At 39.4% G+C, this 19,753-nt stretch overlaps 1 protein-coding gene across 1 annotated transcript; it reads left to right on the top strand.

Annotated features, from left to right (window-relative positions):
- The first annotated feature begins 7,302 nt into the window (after nucleotides 1-7,302).
- On the top strand, nucleotides 7,303-19,183 carry lnpk (lunapark, ER junction formation factor). The gene is made up of 15 exons (XM_078288800.1): nucleotides 7,303-7,343; nucleotides 8,270-8,342; nucleotides 9,018-9,059; nucleotides 9,917-9,967; nucleotides 10,088-10,224; nucleotides 10,583-10,641; nucleotides 11,435-11,475; nucleotides 11,896-11,979; nucleotides 12,281-12,332; nucleotides 12,496-12,612; nucleotides 12,738-12,848; nucleotides 13,325-13,430; nucleotides 14,306-14,376; nucleotides 15,231-15,401; nucleotides 18,629-19,183. Exons 2-15 carry the CDS (start codon nucleotides 8,316-8,318, stop codon nucleotides 18,835-18,837), a joined length of 1,278 nt encoding a protein of 425 aa, XP_078144926.1. The 5' UTR covers nucleotides 7,303-7,343; nucleotides 8,270-8,315; the 3' UTR covers nucleotides 18,838-19,183.
- Nucleotides 19,184-19,753: the final 570 nt, after the last annotated feature.

The raw sequence follows: 19,753 nt of genomic DNA on the forward strand, positions 1-19,753 counted from the left end.
TGACTGTATAACTATGATAGCAACTTACAGGCCTGAAGGCTGAAAGGTCAATTATATCCTACTTACAAGGTCAATGCAGAGGGGTAGGAGCATGGAAACACACACACACACACACACACACGTGCAGTGACTTTAGAACAGCAAAGAGGTGACAACACAATGTGTGACAACAGGCCTGGACTGGCTTATTGCTTTAATAAAATGGTGGTAACACACTAGTGGAATCAAAAGAGAACGCAAATCTCCAATAAAGCTTTTAATTTAAATCCATAATAGTTAAGTTAGTTAGTACTAAATGTTTTTCTTCCGCCAGGCAATATAGTTCTTGATCAACCAGAGTGACTTTCGGTTGGCACATTAATAATTAAAAGGGGTACACGGTCACGACATGGGGAGACGGCTTCGAACGCGACGCAGCCAATCAGAGCCGAGAACCAGAACTGTGTACAATGTAGCTGCTTTGGTTAACAGGCTAATGGCAGCAGTGTGTGTGTGTGTGTGTGTGTGTGTGTCAAATGAAAGCTGAAAATAGCAACAAATAAGAGGATGCAAACATAAAAGAAAGCCAAGTTCATAATTATTATTAAAAAAGCGTCATACATTGAGTGCATCCTCCTCATAGAGCTTATGGTGTGTGTGTGTGTGTGTGTGTGTGTGTGTGTGTGTGTGTGTAGGTGTGTGTGTGTGAGAGAGAGAGAGAGAGAGAGAGACAAATAAAAAAATAACAAGTAGGTTCAGATAGGCCTGTTCTGTAAATAAAACATTCAAACGCTGATTTGAAGGTTCAGTTTATATGAAGGGAAACGTTTTTCTGCCCCTTCATCAACTCAAAACAACAACGACGACGACGCATCAACGATATAAGATAGGCCTATGGACAGTATGGCGGCATCAAGGCCTACAACGCTAAATAATTAGAACATCTACTTAAAACAGCCGAAAAATGGATGTAAGCCTGTTTCCATGCGTCCTACTGCTGGGGTCAAAGTTAAAATAAGACCTACTCTTTTAGTCCAGCTGAAGTTAAGAATGTGTTTTCAAGAAATATGGACAAAATAGACGGCAATTCAGTTCACACTGGTTAATTTCACCAGAATCTGTACAGTCCGGCTGGTAGGCCTATATTTCTATTTTCTGCAGCAATATGAAATGAATGGGATTAATTAATTGAGCGAGCGGAAATAGTCTACGAAATAAACCCCTTACGAAAAAGAACTATGGGCCTGTAGCCTAATCCTATAATCATTTTACGTATTACCATTCTCACGGAAAATACGCTACAATGTAGGCCTAATAGGAGATTAAAAAGTCCCATTAATACTCTACAAACTCACTATGGAGGTTCCGATACTATTAGGATCATTGGAGTGATTTTTGTTAGATGACTCCAGTGAAAACTCACAACTAAATTCAGTAGTCTGTGTTTATACGGCATGAACATGTGATCAATACGGTTCTTAAAATAATTTCTGAAATTAATTATAGGCCTCATCAGTTTTTAAAATGATCAAAATCCATTAGGCCTATCGAAAATGTCAATAGGCTATTTAGTAGGCATGAGGAACTAATTCAAATGGTTTTTACCCAATAGTGAGTTTAGTGAACTTGTTGTAACGTTGTTATTTCTACAATATTAATATAGGATATCACACATAGTTTAGCCTATAGTTTTGCTGGTAGACTTATTTGTATTTTACCTTCTTTTTTTTTTTTTTTTAATGTATAGGCATATTACAAGACTTCTGTAGTTCTTTTTCACTATCAGCAATCATTTTGTCAGAGCTGTGCCACAAATGTCTTTAATAAATTGTAGACATCTCGTTTAGGCTCAGAAACTCTTCATTAAACTGGCTGAATTCAGCAGAAAACAGAAAACACAGTCTTACCTTCCACTGGACGGAGGAAACCTTCCTGCCTCTCAGCATCAGACCCAGACCAAATTCACGGTCTGTGCGCGCGGCCATCTGTCTGCACGCGGCAGGGAGTCTTTTTCCTCTCCCAGACTCGCACTGCCAAGTCCAATATAAACCCACACACCCTAAAGTGGCTTTGAACCGTGTGCTGTCCACTCGGAAATGTGCAGGCAATAGCGTTAATAACGGTGATAGTGCAGAGACAAAAGGAAGTGTTGTCTGGGACTTATACCTTTACTGAAAAGATCTATAGTAATCCTATGATATATTTAGAAAGGATACTATAGGCTACAAATATCACAGAAAAACTCAAAATCCAAATATTAGGCCTATACCACAAACAAATCCTATAGTAGGCTAATAGCTACCACAGGAGATCAAAAAACACCATAATTAGGTCACTATAGTATATACTGTTAGCACCTATGGGAATATTAAAAAATAGCCTAGTGATTTTTCGTTACAGAGGAATTAAAAGCACAAAAACAAAAAGCTGCCAATTTTACCTAGGAATTCCGTAGGCTATTGCACTAATTACACGAATGAATAAATGCATGAACGGATAGATAGATAGATAGATAGATAGATAGATAGATAGATAGATAGATAGATAGATAGATAGATTTGGACGTTCTCATAAACCTATCAGATTAAAAAAAATATACATTGAATTGTCTATAAATTGAAAAAAAACATATTTTAGCTAATAACAAATAATTGTCGGTAAGTTGTTTTTATGTCGGCAATTCTGAAAAAAGCGGTTTTCTCATTTTGGAACTCTTCATCGGCAATCGAGAGGAAAATATTGTTACTTCTACATTCGAAATATCATTACAAAACTGTAAATCCCTATGGAAATATTATAGGAATATTGTCGTGATAAAGTTCAATGATTAGATCACTATAAACTCACGACACACTACACACTGTGAGATAGGGATTTTTCGTTATAAAATAAATGTTTGTAGTGTTTCATTTCCTGGATTCCTTGAGTGTTTTAATGGATTTAATCATTTTAACAAGTATAAAAATAGCGAATTTAATAAAAATAAAGAAGCCAGCCAATAACGGGAAAAAAAACCCCAAACAAAATCATAAGGAGACAGAAGAACGGGGGGCAAAACGAAGTCTAGTTTATACTTTTACACACGAGCTCAATCGCAAGATTCGTTTATTTGAGGCACACGAGAATCTATAAATCAATAATAATCAATAAATCAATAAATAAGTAAAAATGAAATAATACATATTTCCATATACATAAATAAAATAGATAGGCCTAATAAATAATAATAGCTCGAATGTGTATTTTTTTTTTTTTTTTTTTTCAAACGATGATCATTATACACACACACACACGCGCGCGCGCACACACACACACACACACACACACACACACATAAAACACCTTCCTTCCTTCCTAACCCCTTTAAGCACTAATGAAAGCTGAGAGTAATGCTCTTTCCTTCCTTCCTTCCTTCCTTCTTCCCCCCTATAAGCACTCTTATCAACATGATACACAAATGCACACCCACGCACAGACATGCACACACACACACACACACACACACACACACACACACACACACACACACACACTTTCAAAGAATGACTCACTTCAGTAAGCATGTACATGGCAACAGAAGTCTGTTTTTTTTTCATTTTGAATTAAGCTGGAAAGGATCTAGTTTGTGTCTGGGCAATAAATCAACCATCATGCACTTTATCACATGATGTCTGCTGTTCAGTGACTTTGCAGCTATCCATTTGTCCCATCAACAGGTGTGTGTGTGTGTGTGTGTGTGTGTGTGTGTGTGTAGGAGGGTGTCCCTGATGTTCATTTTCATTCAAAGTTAGGTTAACGAAAAGAAAATAACATCAGCATCCGGATTAATCATAGCAGAATGAATACACGAGCGTATCCAGTGTGTGTGTGTGTGTGTGTGTGAGAGAGAGAGACAGAGAGAGAGAGAGAGAGAGAGAGAGAGAGAGAGAGAGAGAGAGAGAGAGAGAGAGTTGGTGTTTTATTAGGCCCATAACTCTTCAGATTCCAGAGGAAGCTGTGAGCCTGAGAGCTGCAGGCTGTATCTCTGCACACTGCGGCTGATCAGAAACAGGCCGGCTGGCAGCAGAACAGAGCGGAGACACACTCAGCAGGACGAACACAGCGGTGTGACGGCTGCACAGCATCTTCTGTGATTCTCTGTGGTGCGATGAAGGGTGGAACCAAAGGGAAAATCCACCTTAAAACACTTCAGCACCGTTAAAAGAGCAGCTGCTGGTGATCTACGGTGTATTTCTGGGGCCATTTTGTTGTTTGGTGGCAACATGACAAGCAAGAGAGGAAATGACTCATTACATTTACTCACATTACAGTAACTGAGTAGCTTTCTTTGTGTACTTGTACTTTTTTTGAGTATATTTTAAAGTCAGTAACTTTAGTTTTACTTAAGTATTGTACTGCTACATTTTAAATCACATTCATTACAGAGTAGCACACATTTTGTGTCTCTCCATCAGCATTAGAAACTGGACAGACGTAAACTGACAAATTGTGGATCCATTCACAGTGAGAAGAGTAGGCTAATCTGGCTTTACTTTGTTTGTGCACTTTATTTTGTAATTTCATTTTTTTCCAATTAAAAGAATCTATTTCCTCTCTGCCCTCTCATCCTTTTAGAACCACATGGGAAAGATCACATCTAACAACGTTCTCTAAGTAACTCAGTAACTTTTACTCTGAGTACATTTTAAATGAGACACTTTTTACTTTTACTTCAATAGATTTTTACACCAGTACTTTTACTTCTACTTAAGTAAAATATCAGCAAAGTAACAGTACTTCTACTTAAGCAGGACATTCTAATTCTCTTTCCACATGATGTCATGCTGAGATATTCCCAGTGCAAAATGTAGTTTGATAGCAGAAAATATTTCAGCGATCTAAACCATCAACGGTAAACGTCAGGTTTTGGTGTCAGTCCCTCAGAATCAAAGAGCGAGGGCTTCTTTCTAGAGCTGCCATTTTGCACCGAAGTTCAACAATCATACAGGGAGAAATCCATCGTAGAAGAGGTAAGAGACCAATTTCTCCACTGACAGTAGCCTCAATAGACCAGAATGCAATGCAGCCACAAAAGACATGCTGTGTTTTGAGTAAGGGGTGACTCAACTGGACAAGCTCTCGCTCTCTTGCTCTTACTATGCTATCACTATATCGCTCTCTCCTCCTGCACATACAAGCCACAGCTGAAAGCAGCAAGTTCACGCCCCTTCTCTCTGGGTTGTCGAAAGGCATTCTGGGAAATGTAGGAAATCACTAATTGAAGTAGAAGTAGACGAGGCAGGTTGAGAGAAAGTGGGTTCACTAAAAAAGTAAATTACACTTACAATCAACACTTCATCACAAAATAACCCCTGTAATGCATTAAACATCACAGATTGAAGAAGAAGAAGTGAACAGTTACAAGTACAATGCCTGAGGGTGAAGCCCAGGCTTCATACAAACAGTAGGCTACATGAACATTATACAACCTTTATACAAGCAATTTTTGAGTGCTGACATTCAGTGGCTGTTTGAGAATATTTTTGGTCTATTTTGTGAGTCAAGGCCGCTCTCATTTGATGAATCGAACCTGTAAACGCAGTAAAACACAAGCTTAAAGAGAATGTAACCTCTAAGAAACATTGTTTTCAGCAGCTCACCACTGGCAAGAACACTGTTTACTGACTTCTAGAATGTCTAGAAACAAAATTGTGAGTTTTTCCCTAGTTTCTTTATTTCTGATTCTTTCAGAATGTCATGCAACTTGAGGATTTTGTGAGAGTTTTTCCTTGTTCTCATTAAAGGCCTAAGGTTGGGGTTGTGTCGTTCCTATTTAGTGCTGTAAAGCTCTTTGAGACTGTAACTGTCATAAACTGTGATACAAATAAAGTTGAGTTGACTGTCCAATAGTTTGCAGTTTGTGGAGGAATAACATCCTGTAAGATTTCACCTGTTCGCAACAGTTTTAGTTTGAAAATCATGCTAAAGATGATTCATATATGATATTTTTTATAGAACACAGGGTTGGTCTGTTTACCCAATAATGTAACTTTATCGTTAATATTACCATACTGGACATGCTTGGGAATGCAGCAGAGGGATGGATGGATGGATGGGTCAGTGCCATTTTTGTCTCTCATTCAACATGCTGGAGAAGAGAGGCTCCTAGCGCCCCCATGTGTGCACAAGTCATACTGCAGGCCAGATTCCAGGCTCTATTTTGCTTTCCATGGTTCTGGTTGGAGGTCTAGTATGTTATGGTTTGGATCCACATCCATCCCTGTTTAGGACCAAGTTTTGATTCTAATGCAAAATGCAGCGCTAAAACTGTATTTGGATACTTAAAAAATCTGGACTGTTGGCTCAATGACTGTTTGTTTTGTAGGGGAAAAGGCTAAATGATAAGTGCTTTCAATATCACATTTCCTTAAGCCTGGAGTTTTTCATGGCAAACACCCCGAAATATGATGAGTGTCTGGCGAATGAACCTCTAATAAAAATATAGGCAGCTATATATTCTCATTTTTTAAAGGCTTTATATAAAAATGTAGGTGTAATATGATTATATCAAATAAAATAAAAGTTTCCAATACTGTTTCCAGGTCAAAATAGCTGCATTTTATTTGGCATATTAGTATTGCACCAGTGCCAGATAAAACTGACTGTTTTTTATTTTGCAGCTGTTTCTATTTGAAATAAAATTGTCTTACTGCAGCAGGAGATGCAGAAAGAAACTTTTCCCTGTACTGCGAACCAAACAGAAAGCACCTGGCATGAGTAGACCTACTTCCAATTTGGTTCATATTACAGTTTTTTTTTAATTATTATTATTATTCTATTTTTCTATTTAAAGTCAAATGCATTTCCTCTATGATAAAAGTAGGCCTACATAACTGAAAATTAAGTGCATCACTATGCCTCAACTCATGTGACTCCTCCAAGGTTTAATCGTTAATGGCAATTTGTTTTCTGTGGTGACCTACCCTAAGGCATCTTTCCTTCCTTGATTCCTTCCTTCCTTGATTCCATTCTTCTTTCCTTCCTTCCTTCCTTCCTTCCCCATCATGTTAAGCACTCTTAACACGATGAAAGCTGAGAGTAATAATCATGCTAAAACCACTTTCAGTGTATTCAAGGCCGATGAGAAGCGTAGGCTAAATCATTGCGAGAATCCATCCAGAAATCAAAAAAAGACTACAACGCAAAGGATTCTGGGCAAGAAAAGCAGCCTTTGCGCCTGGGAAACGTCATCACGCGGCGCCAGCTCCTCGCTTGGCAGTTGATACGTCAGCTCAGGTCACTGAGCAGAAAGCAAAACTCTTGTTTCTCTCCATGCTTACCTGACTGAATGACGGGCTAGCTGGCTGTCAGAAACACGAAACAATGTAAGTATTTTATTTATTTGGGTAACTTAAGCGTAAGTGAAAATGCTGTGTGGCCTATTTTGAGTTTGCTAACGTCAACGTTACCCACAGTTTGCTTGCTATCGTTACGTTAGTAACGTTAATGTGATGTAACGGCCAGATAGGTCAGTTAATTTACCTTTATCTAACGTCTGGTAACTTTGATTTCACAAACGGTTATGGGTTTTGTTGAATTCTGACCGACGCTATTTGCAACGTTAATGCAAAATTAATGCCAAATTAAGCAGATTGTTATTCAATGCTAGCTAGCCGCGTTTTGAAATCCAATGTTTTGATGCAGCAGCTAAGCTAACTAGCTAACGACTTTAGCTTCTAATGTTAGGCTAAATTACTGCACATTCACTTCCTGTTCATGATCTGCTGTACAGGAAACCAACTTGTTTTGCCTGCAGACCACAGTGGCTGGAATATCCCAAAGTCACACTTTTATCCCCTCTGACGTCACTCTTTTTAATAGACACACACTTATGCACTAATCTCTAGCTGGCTGGTCACAGACAGATATGACAATAATGACTGTGGGTCTTATATTGAATTGTAATGGCTGTAGATCACACACACACACACACACACGCACATACACACAGCCATAAGCAAATAGTTACCTGGTAAATCCACAGGAACAACAGTACTCATTGTATCCAGTAATTCTATAGGCAGCTTGTTAAATCCTATGCTGATGTAAGTGTTGTGTAAAAGTAGTGGCAAGGCTTATATGCGTCGTTTAACATGAACATAAATTGCGTAACTAACAGCAAGGATTATGTACTCTGTTTACTTGAAACATTCTGTATTGTAGGCCTAATATGTGTTATGCTATCAAACAAACTGCAGCAGTGATGGTGAGGTTTATGTATTTTGTTTAACAGAGGCTTTCTGTGTTGTAGTGAACCAAAGGGAGCAAAGGAGTGGAGACGCCTGTGACTTGCAGATATGGGGGCGGTCATCTCCCGATGGAAGGTAAGTGGGTGTTAGACAGGGAGAGGGTGAAGTCGATGATGTAGTCCAAAAATGTGCTCAGTTTATGTTTGTCTTTGATTGCACTGGCATGAGAAATCAGTGTGATAGTAGTTAAGACACCGAACCCCGCACCCTGGCTGGAAGAAATTCAAATACTATTTTAAGGCGTACTGGAGAAGTCACAAGGGGAGAGAGAGATAGAGAGGGCAACCCTTGTCCTTTGTGTTCATTTGATTTTAGGACAGACAGAGAGAGGCAGAGCTAGAAAGGGAGGGATACATACATACACCTGTAGAGAAATGTGTGATTGATGATAAACCTGTATTTATCTCTCAGACTGACAGGCTGACAGACAGATGGACAACTGCCAGGCCGGTCTCCCACTTAAAATCTCGGCCTGTCTTTGTAGCGCCACCTTTACATTTGTTACTTACAAAGTTACTTCGAGTTTACGAGAGATTTTGTTGTTTACCAGCAACTCCACTGGCTCCTTTTGATAAGTCGGTAGTAAACATACATCTACAGGAACACTGTTGTTTGCTTACTGATAAACCAATCAGTTCTGAATGTGTTTGCTATGATAGTGAGGAGTGTGCATTGTTCTGATGAACCCAGGAATAAAGATAAGTCTCTGTCTCACTTCCCCTCTTTTGCTGATTTTCATCCTCTATCTAGACAAAGCCAACCACGGTTGAGCAGTTGGAGAACATTGACAAGGTATACACACACACACACACACACACACACGTATTTGTATCACTGTGCTTGTGATGACCCTTGATTGACTACTTTGCTTCCTTAACCCCTAACTCTAACCTTAAAGGAGAATACTGGTATCATTTAGAGTTACAGCCCATTTACTTCTGTCTATGACTAGTTTACATTTCCCCCAAGCATTTTCTTTTTTAAAATACAAACTGTACGTAAATCTAGCTTGAAATTAACTGGTGTCCTGGCTAACAAAGAAATAAATACATAAGAAGATATGGATGTAACAATAAAGTTTGTAAGGCAACATGTTTTTGAGGGATTATTTCCTGTGGGATGATTGACAGGAAGCAGAGCGTAGCCTAATGCAGTGCTGATATGAAAACACTCAACTCAGCACAATGAAATAAAGATAAAACAAAAACTCGGACAAAACCAAATTAAGGCTTTGTGTGTACTGTGATGGACTATATAAAAAGAAGTCCTACCTAATGACTGTGTGCAGACATCACCAGGAATAATGTAAAAAAGAGAGACAACCTAGACAATTGGCCCAAAAAAATCAAAACGGTATTATCCTTTAACCCTCGCCATAACAGGCCTAACAAAAAATGTATTGCTATTCAGAAGGTAATAGAAAATGACCAAAAAGACACTGCTGTCATTTTTGCATATTCATTGAGAACCTGCTGCAGAACCACTAGGTGGCTCCATCATCACAGTGTAAAGTCATAGCCTTCCAACAGGACAGTGAATGGATTAATGAGTTGTAATAAAATTTGCGATCTGAATAAACGACGCTCAGTCAGTGTGAACAAGCTGAAATACAGTATCATGCTCTTTTAACCTCCCTGTTTCCTTTGTAGGAGATCAAAGAGCTGGAGGAGTTTAGAACCAAAAACCAACGCCTGCTAAAGGTAAAGTGGACAAAACACTGAGGGCATACGATGACATTCTGAATTGTAGTTTTTCCTCACCTGTGTGTGTGTGTGTGTGTGTGTGTGTGTGTGTGTGTGTGTGTGTGTGTGTTTCACCAGCTGTGGGTGGGCCGGTTGCTTCTCTACTCGTCAGTCCTGTACCTGCTGACCTGTCTGACCGTCTACTGTCTCTACCTGCCTGAACAATGGAGCCAGAGAATATTCATGGCCTTGCCTTTCTTCTTATTCCCTGTACTGTGAGTGTCCATATAGTTTTCCAAGATCATTCACAACTGTTGCTAAAACACAGAGATATGTATGTCTAAATCTGGCACACAGCAGCTTAGATATGTCTACTTAAAATAGTCATTTTGGTACACAGCCCCTAGTACGCAATGTATGTATTATTTCATTTTATTTAGGCATTTTCCATGCATTTAATGAGCTGTACACCAAGCAAAGACAAACTTCCATTGTGCTTGTTTGTGTTAATAGACAATAAAAGTTTGAATCTGAAGCTGATGACACTGTACAACTGCATCCTCTCTCTCTCTCTACCTCTCTTACTCTTTCTCTCTCTCACCCTATCACCACTCTTTTCTTTCTCTCCACCAGTGTGTGGTTCACCAGGAAGCTGTTGATTTTCCTCTTCTCCAAACGCACTGAGAGAAACAGTAAGTCTGTCTCTCTTCTTCCTGTCTGTCAGTCAGTGTCTGTGTTCATCTGTCCATCCAGCTAACACATTACACACCCTCTTCAGACTTTTGGTAATTTCGTTACTTACCAACTGACATTTTAGCTGTGTACTATAATGGTAGTAATTTGTTTACCTCCACTTCCCATTTCAGACTTACCATCACTACATTGTAGTTACGTGCTCTGATAGTAAATATCCAACATTACCGTTCAGTCATTAGATTACCACCTGGCGATATGAGCTAGGTGTTCAGGTAAACTACAAATTATGAACAAACCCAATGAGACGGCAAAAACTGCACAACATTTTGTACAATAGTAAAAAGGCTTTCCTGGTATCTTCTTGAGTTAAATAATTTACCTGCTGTAGATGAAGATACAGACCAAGATATTTTTAATCTCCCCATCTAAAATGTTTTATTGGGCAGTTGAACAAATCCTAGTGAAGAAAATTAACCATCAAAAATTAAAAAAAAATGTCTAGGCATCCCAATGGAGTAGTAATATATGAAACTGTGTTGATGTTTTCTTTTCTGTTTTAATGTCAAAGTCATGACTACTACCTGAGATAAATCCAACTAAATTATATACTAAATATACCAGTTCCCACAGTACAGTTGGCAGGATAGGAGATAAACTGTGAAGTCATTTTTGAAGAGAAACAGTTGTCCAGAATCGAGTTGAATAGATCTAAATTAAATGGAGCAGAAGTGAATGGAAATGAAATTGAATTAAGCTGAAGTTGTCTCTCTTTCCCTTTTTTTCTTTTAGATGATAAACTAGAAGATTTGAAAGCTTCCAAAAGAAAGATTGTAAGTGTCCAAACCTTCACGGTAACTCCTTCTGGTTGAGAATGTAAGTTTCTCTGTCTGACTTGTTTACAGGAGAGTTTGGGCGTCATCCGCTTCAGGAGTGAGACCGTTGTTCCATTCCTAACCCAAATTTTACTTTTTTTAAATATATATATATATATATATATATTTTTTTTAAGTAATAATTCTTGCTACAACAAATTGTCAATTGCCACACATTTCATCACAGCTATCTCCTGTCATTTTCATTTCTCAGTTTCATGTCCATGTAAGCCTAGAAAACTAAGCCTAAAAACTATTTTCTAGTATACTCCTATGTAGTGTGTGTTCTCAACATGCAAGGTTTCTTTAACACTAGATGGATTATGTAATGCTCCTTAGCGTTTTAACGTTTAAAGTTGTCCTGGTCTGTGTTTCCAGCTGGAGGAAGTGATGGAGACGGAGACGTACAAGAACGCCAAACTCATCCTGGAACGCTTCGATCCAGAGGCGAAGAAGAAAGCTGTGAGTCTGGTTGTTTGTTTGTTTGTTTTTCTTTATGTTCAACCAGTGTAAGCATTTTGATGTGTCTCTTTGTCATGTGATCAGTGTACAACAAAATTGAATCATGTTTTGAAGTTTTAATGTAACAATAAGTTGAGTTCAAGTGAGTAAGAATAAAAATATGGTCCATATTTATTGGTGATGAGAAATGTTATCTTTATTTCTTTATTTTATTATTTTTATACATTTTTTATTTATTTTGTCTGCATGTTGTGTTGTTTGATTTTTGTTGATGTTGTTGATTATTGTTGTTGTTGTGTAGGAGCTGGAGTCAACCCCGGTGCGTCCCCAGATGACTCCCAGGCCAGGACAAGGTACACACACTTGATTTAATTAATTAACAGCAGCAGTAACAGGACACACAGTTACAACAGGGACAGTAGGGATAACTGTTGTCTTGTTTCCTCTCCTCTCCCCTTCTTCCTCTCCTCTCCCCTTCCTCCTCTCCTCTCCTCTCCTCTCCTCTCCTCTCCTCAGAGCTTCGGCAGAGGGGGGTGGCGATGAGACCCATGCCGATGGGAACCCCGGCCGGGATGGCAATGACCCCCCCACCTGGAGCGCGGCCCCCAATGGGACCAGGAGGCACACCTGGGGGTAAGGGGACACATGCAGATGCACATTTAAAGTGTTGTGCTGGATCCACACAGATGGACCCATGACATGATGACTGTCCACTGTCTCTCTCTCTCTGTCTGTCTCCCCTCCTGCTCTCCCTCCAGGTCCCACTCCTCTCTCGGCTCCAGGAGGGCCACCAGAGAGATTGGCTCTGGCTGCCTCTGGCCTCCAGGGAGCATTACCCAGAACCCCCTGCTCCCCTATTCCAGGTGTCGGTAGGTTGTTAATGCCTTTGGTGTGAATCTTTTGTATGTGTGCATGAATAAAGAAACAGATGCAGTCATTCTGCTGTAGCTTGTTCCTGGGTTTTGGGTTTTTGGTTTGCAGGTCCCAAGTGCCTGAATTCAGCACTTTCAATCAGAATGAATAATGTATTAACCGTAATAGATGAACACAAGAGTCAATCCCAGCTCCACTTGTGTAGTCCAAGACAGCGGCACATTGCGAAAGCCGGTGAAATATGGCCTGTTGCCCAATTATGAAACATTAAATCATGTAATAAAGGCAAAACTGCAGTTCAGATCTGCATATTATACCTGAATTTAAAAATGCAAAATGCAAACCAAGGTGATTAATGCACTAAGTTACAGTTTTGTGCATGAATGTGTGTCCGGCTCCCTGTGTGTCTCATGCATTCTTGTGTGTGTGTGTGTGTGTATAATACTCACTTGGTGTGTGCACTGTTTTGCAGGTATGCACCCTCCAGGTCCGCCCTTAGCGAGGCCCGTTCTGCCCAAAGACAGAGGAGCTGTGGACCGAGTCATAGAGTACCTGGTAGGAGATGGACCGCAGAACAGGTGAACAATTGCTGTAATGGCCCTTTCTAAATCAGGGTTTTCAACCTTTAGGAGGTCCGCTTAATGTTTTTTACTGTCCACTCAAAAGAAAAATTCAAACCTTCTATGTGTTTTCCCTGCACAAGACTTCTAAATGAATTCCAGTTATGTTGTTTCTTTAATTGAGGCTTTCAAATGGTCTGAATGTTTGTTTGTTTGTTTGTTTGTTTGTTTGTTTTTTGCATGGATGTAATGCTCTACCCAAAGATGGAGATGAAGTAGAGGAAACAAGTTCAAGAAAGATTTTTTTTTTTATCCTTGAGACGAAGGACTCAGATTTTTCAAAGAGCAGTGCAGCTCACCATTAGGACAGTGATTGTAATGTTGATTGTGTATCTTATCTCACACATATCCACTGGAAATGATCTTGTACAACTTTTTTGGTTTAACGGTTACTGAGGTTTTGAGAATGAATACGACAACCAAGTGATCATCCGGATAAGGACCCCTTGTTGTGTTTAATGAAGTCAGATGAAAAATTAACATCGCCTAAAGCCTCAGTGATGGATAATGTTGGAAAATTATAGTTTCCATGTCATTGATTTGGTTTATGCAATAGTGAATAGGGTCTTAGAGGAGTTTTATGTTACTAGTTATTAATTTGGTTGTACTGTCTGACATTCAAGACAAAATTATCTGCAAAACTGATGCAGGATAAATGCAGGGATGCTTGAAGGTGGACTTCCACAATCAATATTACTTTAACAGCTAATGAACTAAAGGCCAGCAAAAAAAAAAAAAATTGAGCTGACTTTATCAGTGAAATGTCCCTTTTTAAATCATGCTAATGTTTCTCTTTTTGATGCCTTTTCCTTCTCTCTCTCTATTCTCTCTAGATATGCACTAATCTGCCAGCAGTGTTTTTCTCATAACGGCATGGCTCTGAAAGAAGAGTTTGAGTATCTAGGTAAGAATAAATACACTAGGGCATATACTGAGAAAGTCCCATGGTATCTGATTGGAGAAAAAATGGTATAATGGAAGTTCTTTTTCCAAAATCAGTACACTATTTTGCAGCGTTTCATCGTATGTACTTTTTAAGCTTCTCACTCATGAATGTAAATCCTTGTGAATTGTGTTTATTTGTACACAAATTAAGTTTGCCTTAGATTACACCATAAAATTTGTAGAAGATCCACAAAATATGTCCTGCTGGAAACACTTTTTGTGAGCCCTCTTTGAGAGAATGGCTATTTGAAGGACGTGAAATCTAAATATTGTACTGTAATTATTACTTTTTAAACAACTTTAAAGTGTTTAAAGTGTTCTTTTTTAATGTTGATGTAGGTTATATTTAGGTTATATTTTGCCAATTTATTTAAAACGATTTAAAATGAATTTAAAATGATTTATCTATTCATCGATCAATCGATTGAATGCTGCTATGGTATCATCTTGGAAAATAAACCTTGATACCTGGAAAAATGTTGGTATCATAACAACCATAATACACACACACACACACACACACTCAGACACAGCATGATCTCTCTCCCCAACTCTCAATATAAATGTAATTTTGAGCAAGTTGATTAAAAAGGTTTGGTGCTGTCTGTCTTAACTGTGGTGTGCATTCAAAATATTCACCCATTGAATCTTAAAACTCAGTCTTCATCACATTTTGTAAAATGATAAATAAAATCTCTCCTCTTTACAAGATGTAGCTAATCTTTTCCCCCCCTAATCTGTCTCACTTTCTCTCTCTCTCTCTCTCTCTCTCTCTGTTTCTGTCTTCCTCACTCTCTATCTCTCTATCCCCAGCGTTCCGTTGTGCATATTGCTACTTCCTGAACCCGGCCAGGAAGACACGCCCCCAGGCTCCCAGGCTTCCAGAGTTTAGCTACGAGAGGAGGCTGCGATCAGACTCACCGTCCCCCGGACCCGCACCACGATCTGGGACTGACACCGAGGAGAGCGCACCCCCCTCTGGAGGTACTGAAACACACACCCAAATACAAACGCGCACACACACTGGATGTAGTCAAGACCACTTGATTTGAAACAAAGATAGACCAAGACCGGGTCAAATCAAGTCTGAGTCGAGCCCAAGTCTAATGCTGAAAGGACTAGAGTCCTAATTAACACCAATACTAAAATAATAAATAAACTGTGGAGCAAATCCAATGCCAAAATTGTGAGTAAAGCTGTGTTTTTAATGAGAATAAAACACACAGAAAGAAACAGAGAGAGCGAATCTAATGATTTCAAGTCTTTGAGGTCTGATTCAGAGACAAGATGGGAACTTTGAAAATGTGGTTGCAAGACTTGACTTGAGACTAAGACTGAACTTGGAGTCTAACACACACACACACACACACACACACACACACACACGCAGTTCTGTGTGTCTCTATGTAACTTACTCCATGTCCTAACCACCTGTGTCAAATGCTTCTTAGTACAGTGCTCCATTTGACCTTTTTCATTTGTTTGTGTTTGATTCTTTTCCCATCTTTAATGACGCCAGCCTTTATCTTTTATAGTTGTTAGTGAGCGAGAGCGTTAAGAGTCAGCAGAGGTAAAACCACCATCCTCTTTTGGTCACTCACAATACCACCGGCATGGACTAGAGGCTACCAAAAGTAAAAATACATCTCTTAGTATCGTAAAGCGTATTAAGAGTGGAAGCTGGATGTATGATCAGGTCGACCAGGTCAAGCCCATGACAAAAGAGCATTGGTCTGGGTAAGAAACAACTCTGGGGTGTTTCCAAAAATTGTTTTATTTATTACCAAAAAAATCATCAAATGCTGCATAATTTTTTACTGGATGAAATAAAATGTTCCTAGAAGACTTTGTCGTATTGCTAGGACACCCAAAATGTAAATGACAGGTCTTGCAGAAAGTTGAATCCTGTTGCAGACATGGTTCTTGTTAGGTGCAGACGAGTTTCTTGTTAGTTGTAGTTATGTTGCATTTAAAATGTAATGCAACAGAGCAACACACAATGCAACTAGCAAGCAAGCCATTCAACGGATCATTCAACAAAAGAGCATGAATCTGTCTGCCACATTTGAACTAAAATTGGAGACTCTTGTTACTGCTGGAGATATCCTCAATGTTCTTATGTCAGTAAATCTGTAAGAGTTACTTTTTGAAAACAAATCTCTTTGCTCGCTCCCTTTTGGGGTCACAACAGACATTTTGCAGCAGGGTGTCGTACCGGTTCCCCCTGAAAATCTAGTGTCCTGTAAAAATGTCCTGTGAGCAAGACACTTGCTCTCTCATTGTAAGTCACTCTTGATAGTATCATCAGCTGAATGCCTAAAATGTAAATGTAAAAAATGTTTTCCATGTTATCTTTGCCTTTAGTAAGCAAGGAAACATGGGAAATGAGTTTTGAGCGATTTGATGGGTAGAATAATAGAATCCCACATGTCTCCACTGATGAGAGAGTGTCTCCAAAAGGGGGTTTAGAAATATTCATGTGAGATGTTGACTTTCATTGCATATTAATAATACTAATACTAATAATAATAATAATCTTTATTTATAGAGCACCTTTCTTAACAAGGTTACAAGGTGCTTGTACAAGTAAAAAATAAATAATAAACAGTAATGGGATGTACCTCGTCGCCTCGAGGGTTGAAGTATTACAGTCCTAGCAGTTGTAATTTCTACTGCTCTCAGACAATGAAAACATTATTTCTACAGCACATTTCCTCTGTAGGACATCTGAGAAATACTCATCCTTACCATGACAAGTGGGTTTAACGGTGTGATTCTGCCTCTAGCCAAGGCTCCGGCTCCGTGGAGTTCGGTCCACAGTTTCCTGACCCAGCAGAACCCTCAGAAAGATCCTCTGCAGAACCCAGGTTCCCCAACCCCTCCTCTCCCTGCATTTGGTTTAATTTAAACTGATTTGATACACTTGATTATCCCCCAAATGTGTAAATTTTGGCGGCCCAAATTGCTACCGCTAATCACACTAAACAACATTGTGTTTCTGCAATTGTGTCCACACCAGACCTGGGTCAAATAGTGTTTGCAAACACATTTTATGGGTTCTATTATACTACTTAGGGCAATACAATGTGTCCCATACAGTTTAGACAATCACAGGAACTATTTGAAAGTCAGTTTAGTGTACTTGTTGAATGCTGTGTTTAACAACTTATCTGATACTAACCGAATTGTCCTGATGCGGTTCAACCTCACCCATCTGGTGCTGCATGAATTTGAAAACGAATTAAAAACAATTATTTGACCCAGGTCTACAGTGAGTGTACAAAATATTAGGACCACCTTCCTCATACCGAGTTGCACCCCATTTTGCACAGTTCATGTCTCAATTGTTTTCTTAACCTGTCTCTTCCCCGACACCTACATGACGTCATCACTGAAGTCGATTTAAAGGTGAAATCAATAAGGAATCAGAGCTTTCAACTGGTCAGATTACTTAATGGAAAAAAAAAAACAAGTGTTCCTAATATTTTGTACACTATGTGTCATTTTTTTGTCTGGTCAACCGGTCTGCCTTTCGCCACAATCTGGCTTTATGATCATTTAATATATGATGGCATGAATCTTACAGTGTGGGATTGATGGTGCATATGAGTGTGAATCTGATTTTATTTTTAGATCCACAGTGGATGCATGCTAATCATTATTATAAGTCATAATTATTCTAAAAATGTAATAGATCGTATTCTGATTCAGTGTCTGTAACTGATGTGAGACCAGAGCCTCTGGAGTTGATTTTGGTGCTGAAAGGTGTTCAAAAAAGCTGGACAGAATTTGACCAAGGAGACACTTTTCAGTTCGACTGAGGTTCCTGAGGCTGTGAGACTGGATGGGAGGAGGGAGGTGTTACAGGATGTTACAGCAGCCTCAACCGTCTCTACTCCTCCCAGCTGCTGTTCCATCTACTGTTGGTCACAACTTCACCTGACTTTAACCTTAGCAAAGGGAATGCTGCTGATTTACTGTAATTTATCATTGATTTTAACTCTCCACAACCAATCATATGTGTTTTACTGTCAGCTCTTAACTCTTAACTCTCTTAACATTATCTCTCTCTCTCTCTCTCTCTCTCTCTCTCTCCACCCCCCCTCCCTCTGACTGTCCCACTTGCTGTCCCCGTGTTCTGTCTCTTTTCTGTTTTTTTTCCACTTCTTTCCTGCATGTCCCGGTTAATAATACATGTCTCTTCTCTTCAGATGAGAGAGAGATGGGGGAAGAGGAGGGGCCTAGTAAGGAAGTGGAGAGCGAGAGCCAATTAGAGGAGACGACGCAGCAGCAGCAGCAGCAGCAGGAGGAAGAAGAAGAAGAAGAAGTGGTCCAGAAAGAGGAAGAGGAGGAGTCAGAGCGAGTTGACAGCGCCCCGTCTGAGACAGAATCTCAGCCGTCAGAGTCGCAGCGAGACTAGAGGAGGAGCAGGAGGGACGTCGCTCAGTTCAAGAAAAGGTTTTGACACACAACAGGCCATGATAGACTGGTGACATTTTAAGGCAATGAAGATGGAAAACTATTGCGACCAACAGTATTTTTCATGATACCTTTCTTCCTTGCAGTCCACAATGTTATCAGCATTTTGTCTCAGTTTCTCCTTCCCATCTCCACAACCTCACAGTTTTGTCAACTAATCGTCCTTTTACTGTCAAATTAATTGCAACTGACTTTTCCCCAAACCTTGGGCTGAACTAGATGGATGCTCTATTATTGTCACAACATTTATAGAGGAATGGGAGCGTGGTGTCAGCCAAATTTAGGCAAAGATCTAATGAGGCGTGCGGCAAGATCGATCAAGTGCACCTTGGATTCTTCTATCTGCTTGAAACCTTTTGTGCCCAAATTTAACAGCAATTAATTCACTGATTGCAAAGGTCACAGACAAAAGCCCATCATACCTAGACAATGCACATAGACTGAGATGGGGGTTGATAAATGACACAAATTCATGAGGAGCAAAAGGATAATGTTGGTCACATTTGTTGGTAAAACTGTCCATCTGCATTGCCTCAAAATATTGCCAAGGTATCGTGGCCTCAGCAATTTCATTGATTGTATGATTGGGAAGGTCACAGATTGAAAAGTGTGGTTTTAATCGCAAGACTCTGTTTCTGGATAGAGTAGTTGGCTGCTGATAATGCCCTATATGTGGATTTAGTACTGACATAGTTTAATATTCTATGATTAAACACATAATGTTCTTTTAGTATTTAAGTAGTTGGGTGCTGTATGATTTATTAATAGTGTTTACTCCGCTGATGGTTTTAGATACTCTACTCCTTGGTTCACAAAGGGTTTGTCCTGAGATGCAGCAAAGAATTTTTATTTTATGC

The sequence above is a fragment of the Centroberyx gerrardi genome, chromosome 15 (assembly GCF_048128805.1).
Source record: "Centroberyx gerrardi isolate f3 chromosome 15, fCenGer3.hap1.cur.20231027, whole genome shotgun sequence".
In the NCBI taxonomy this organism is placed as follows: Eukaryota; Metazoa; Chordata; class Actinopteri; order Beryciformes; family Berycidae; genus Centroberyx; species Centroberyx gerrardi.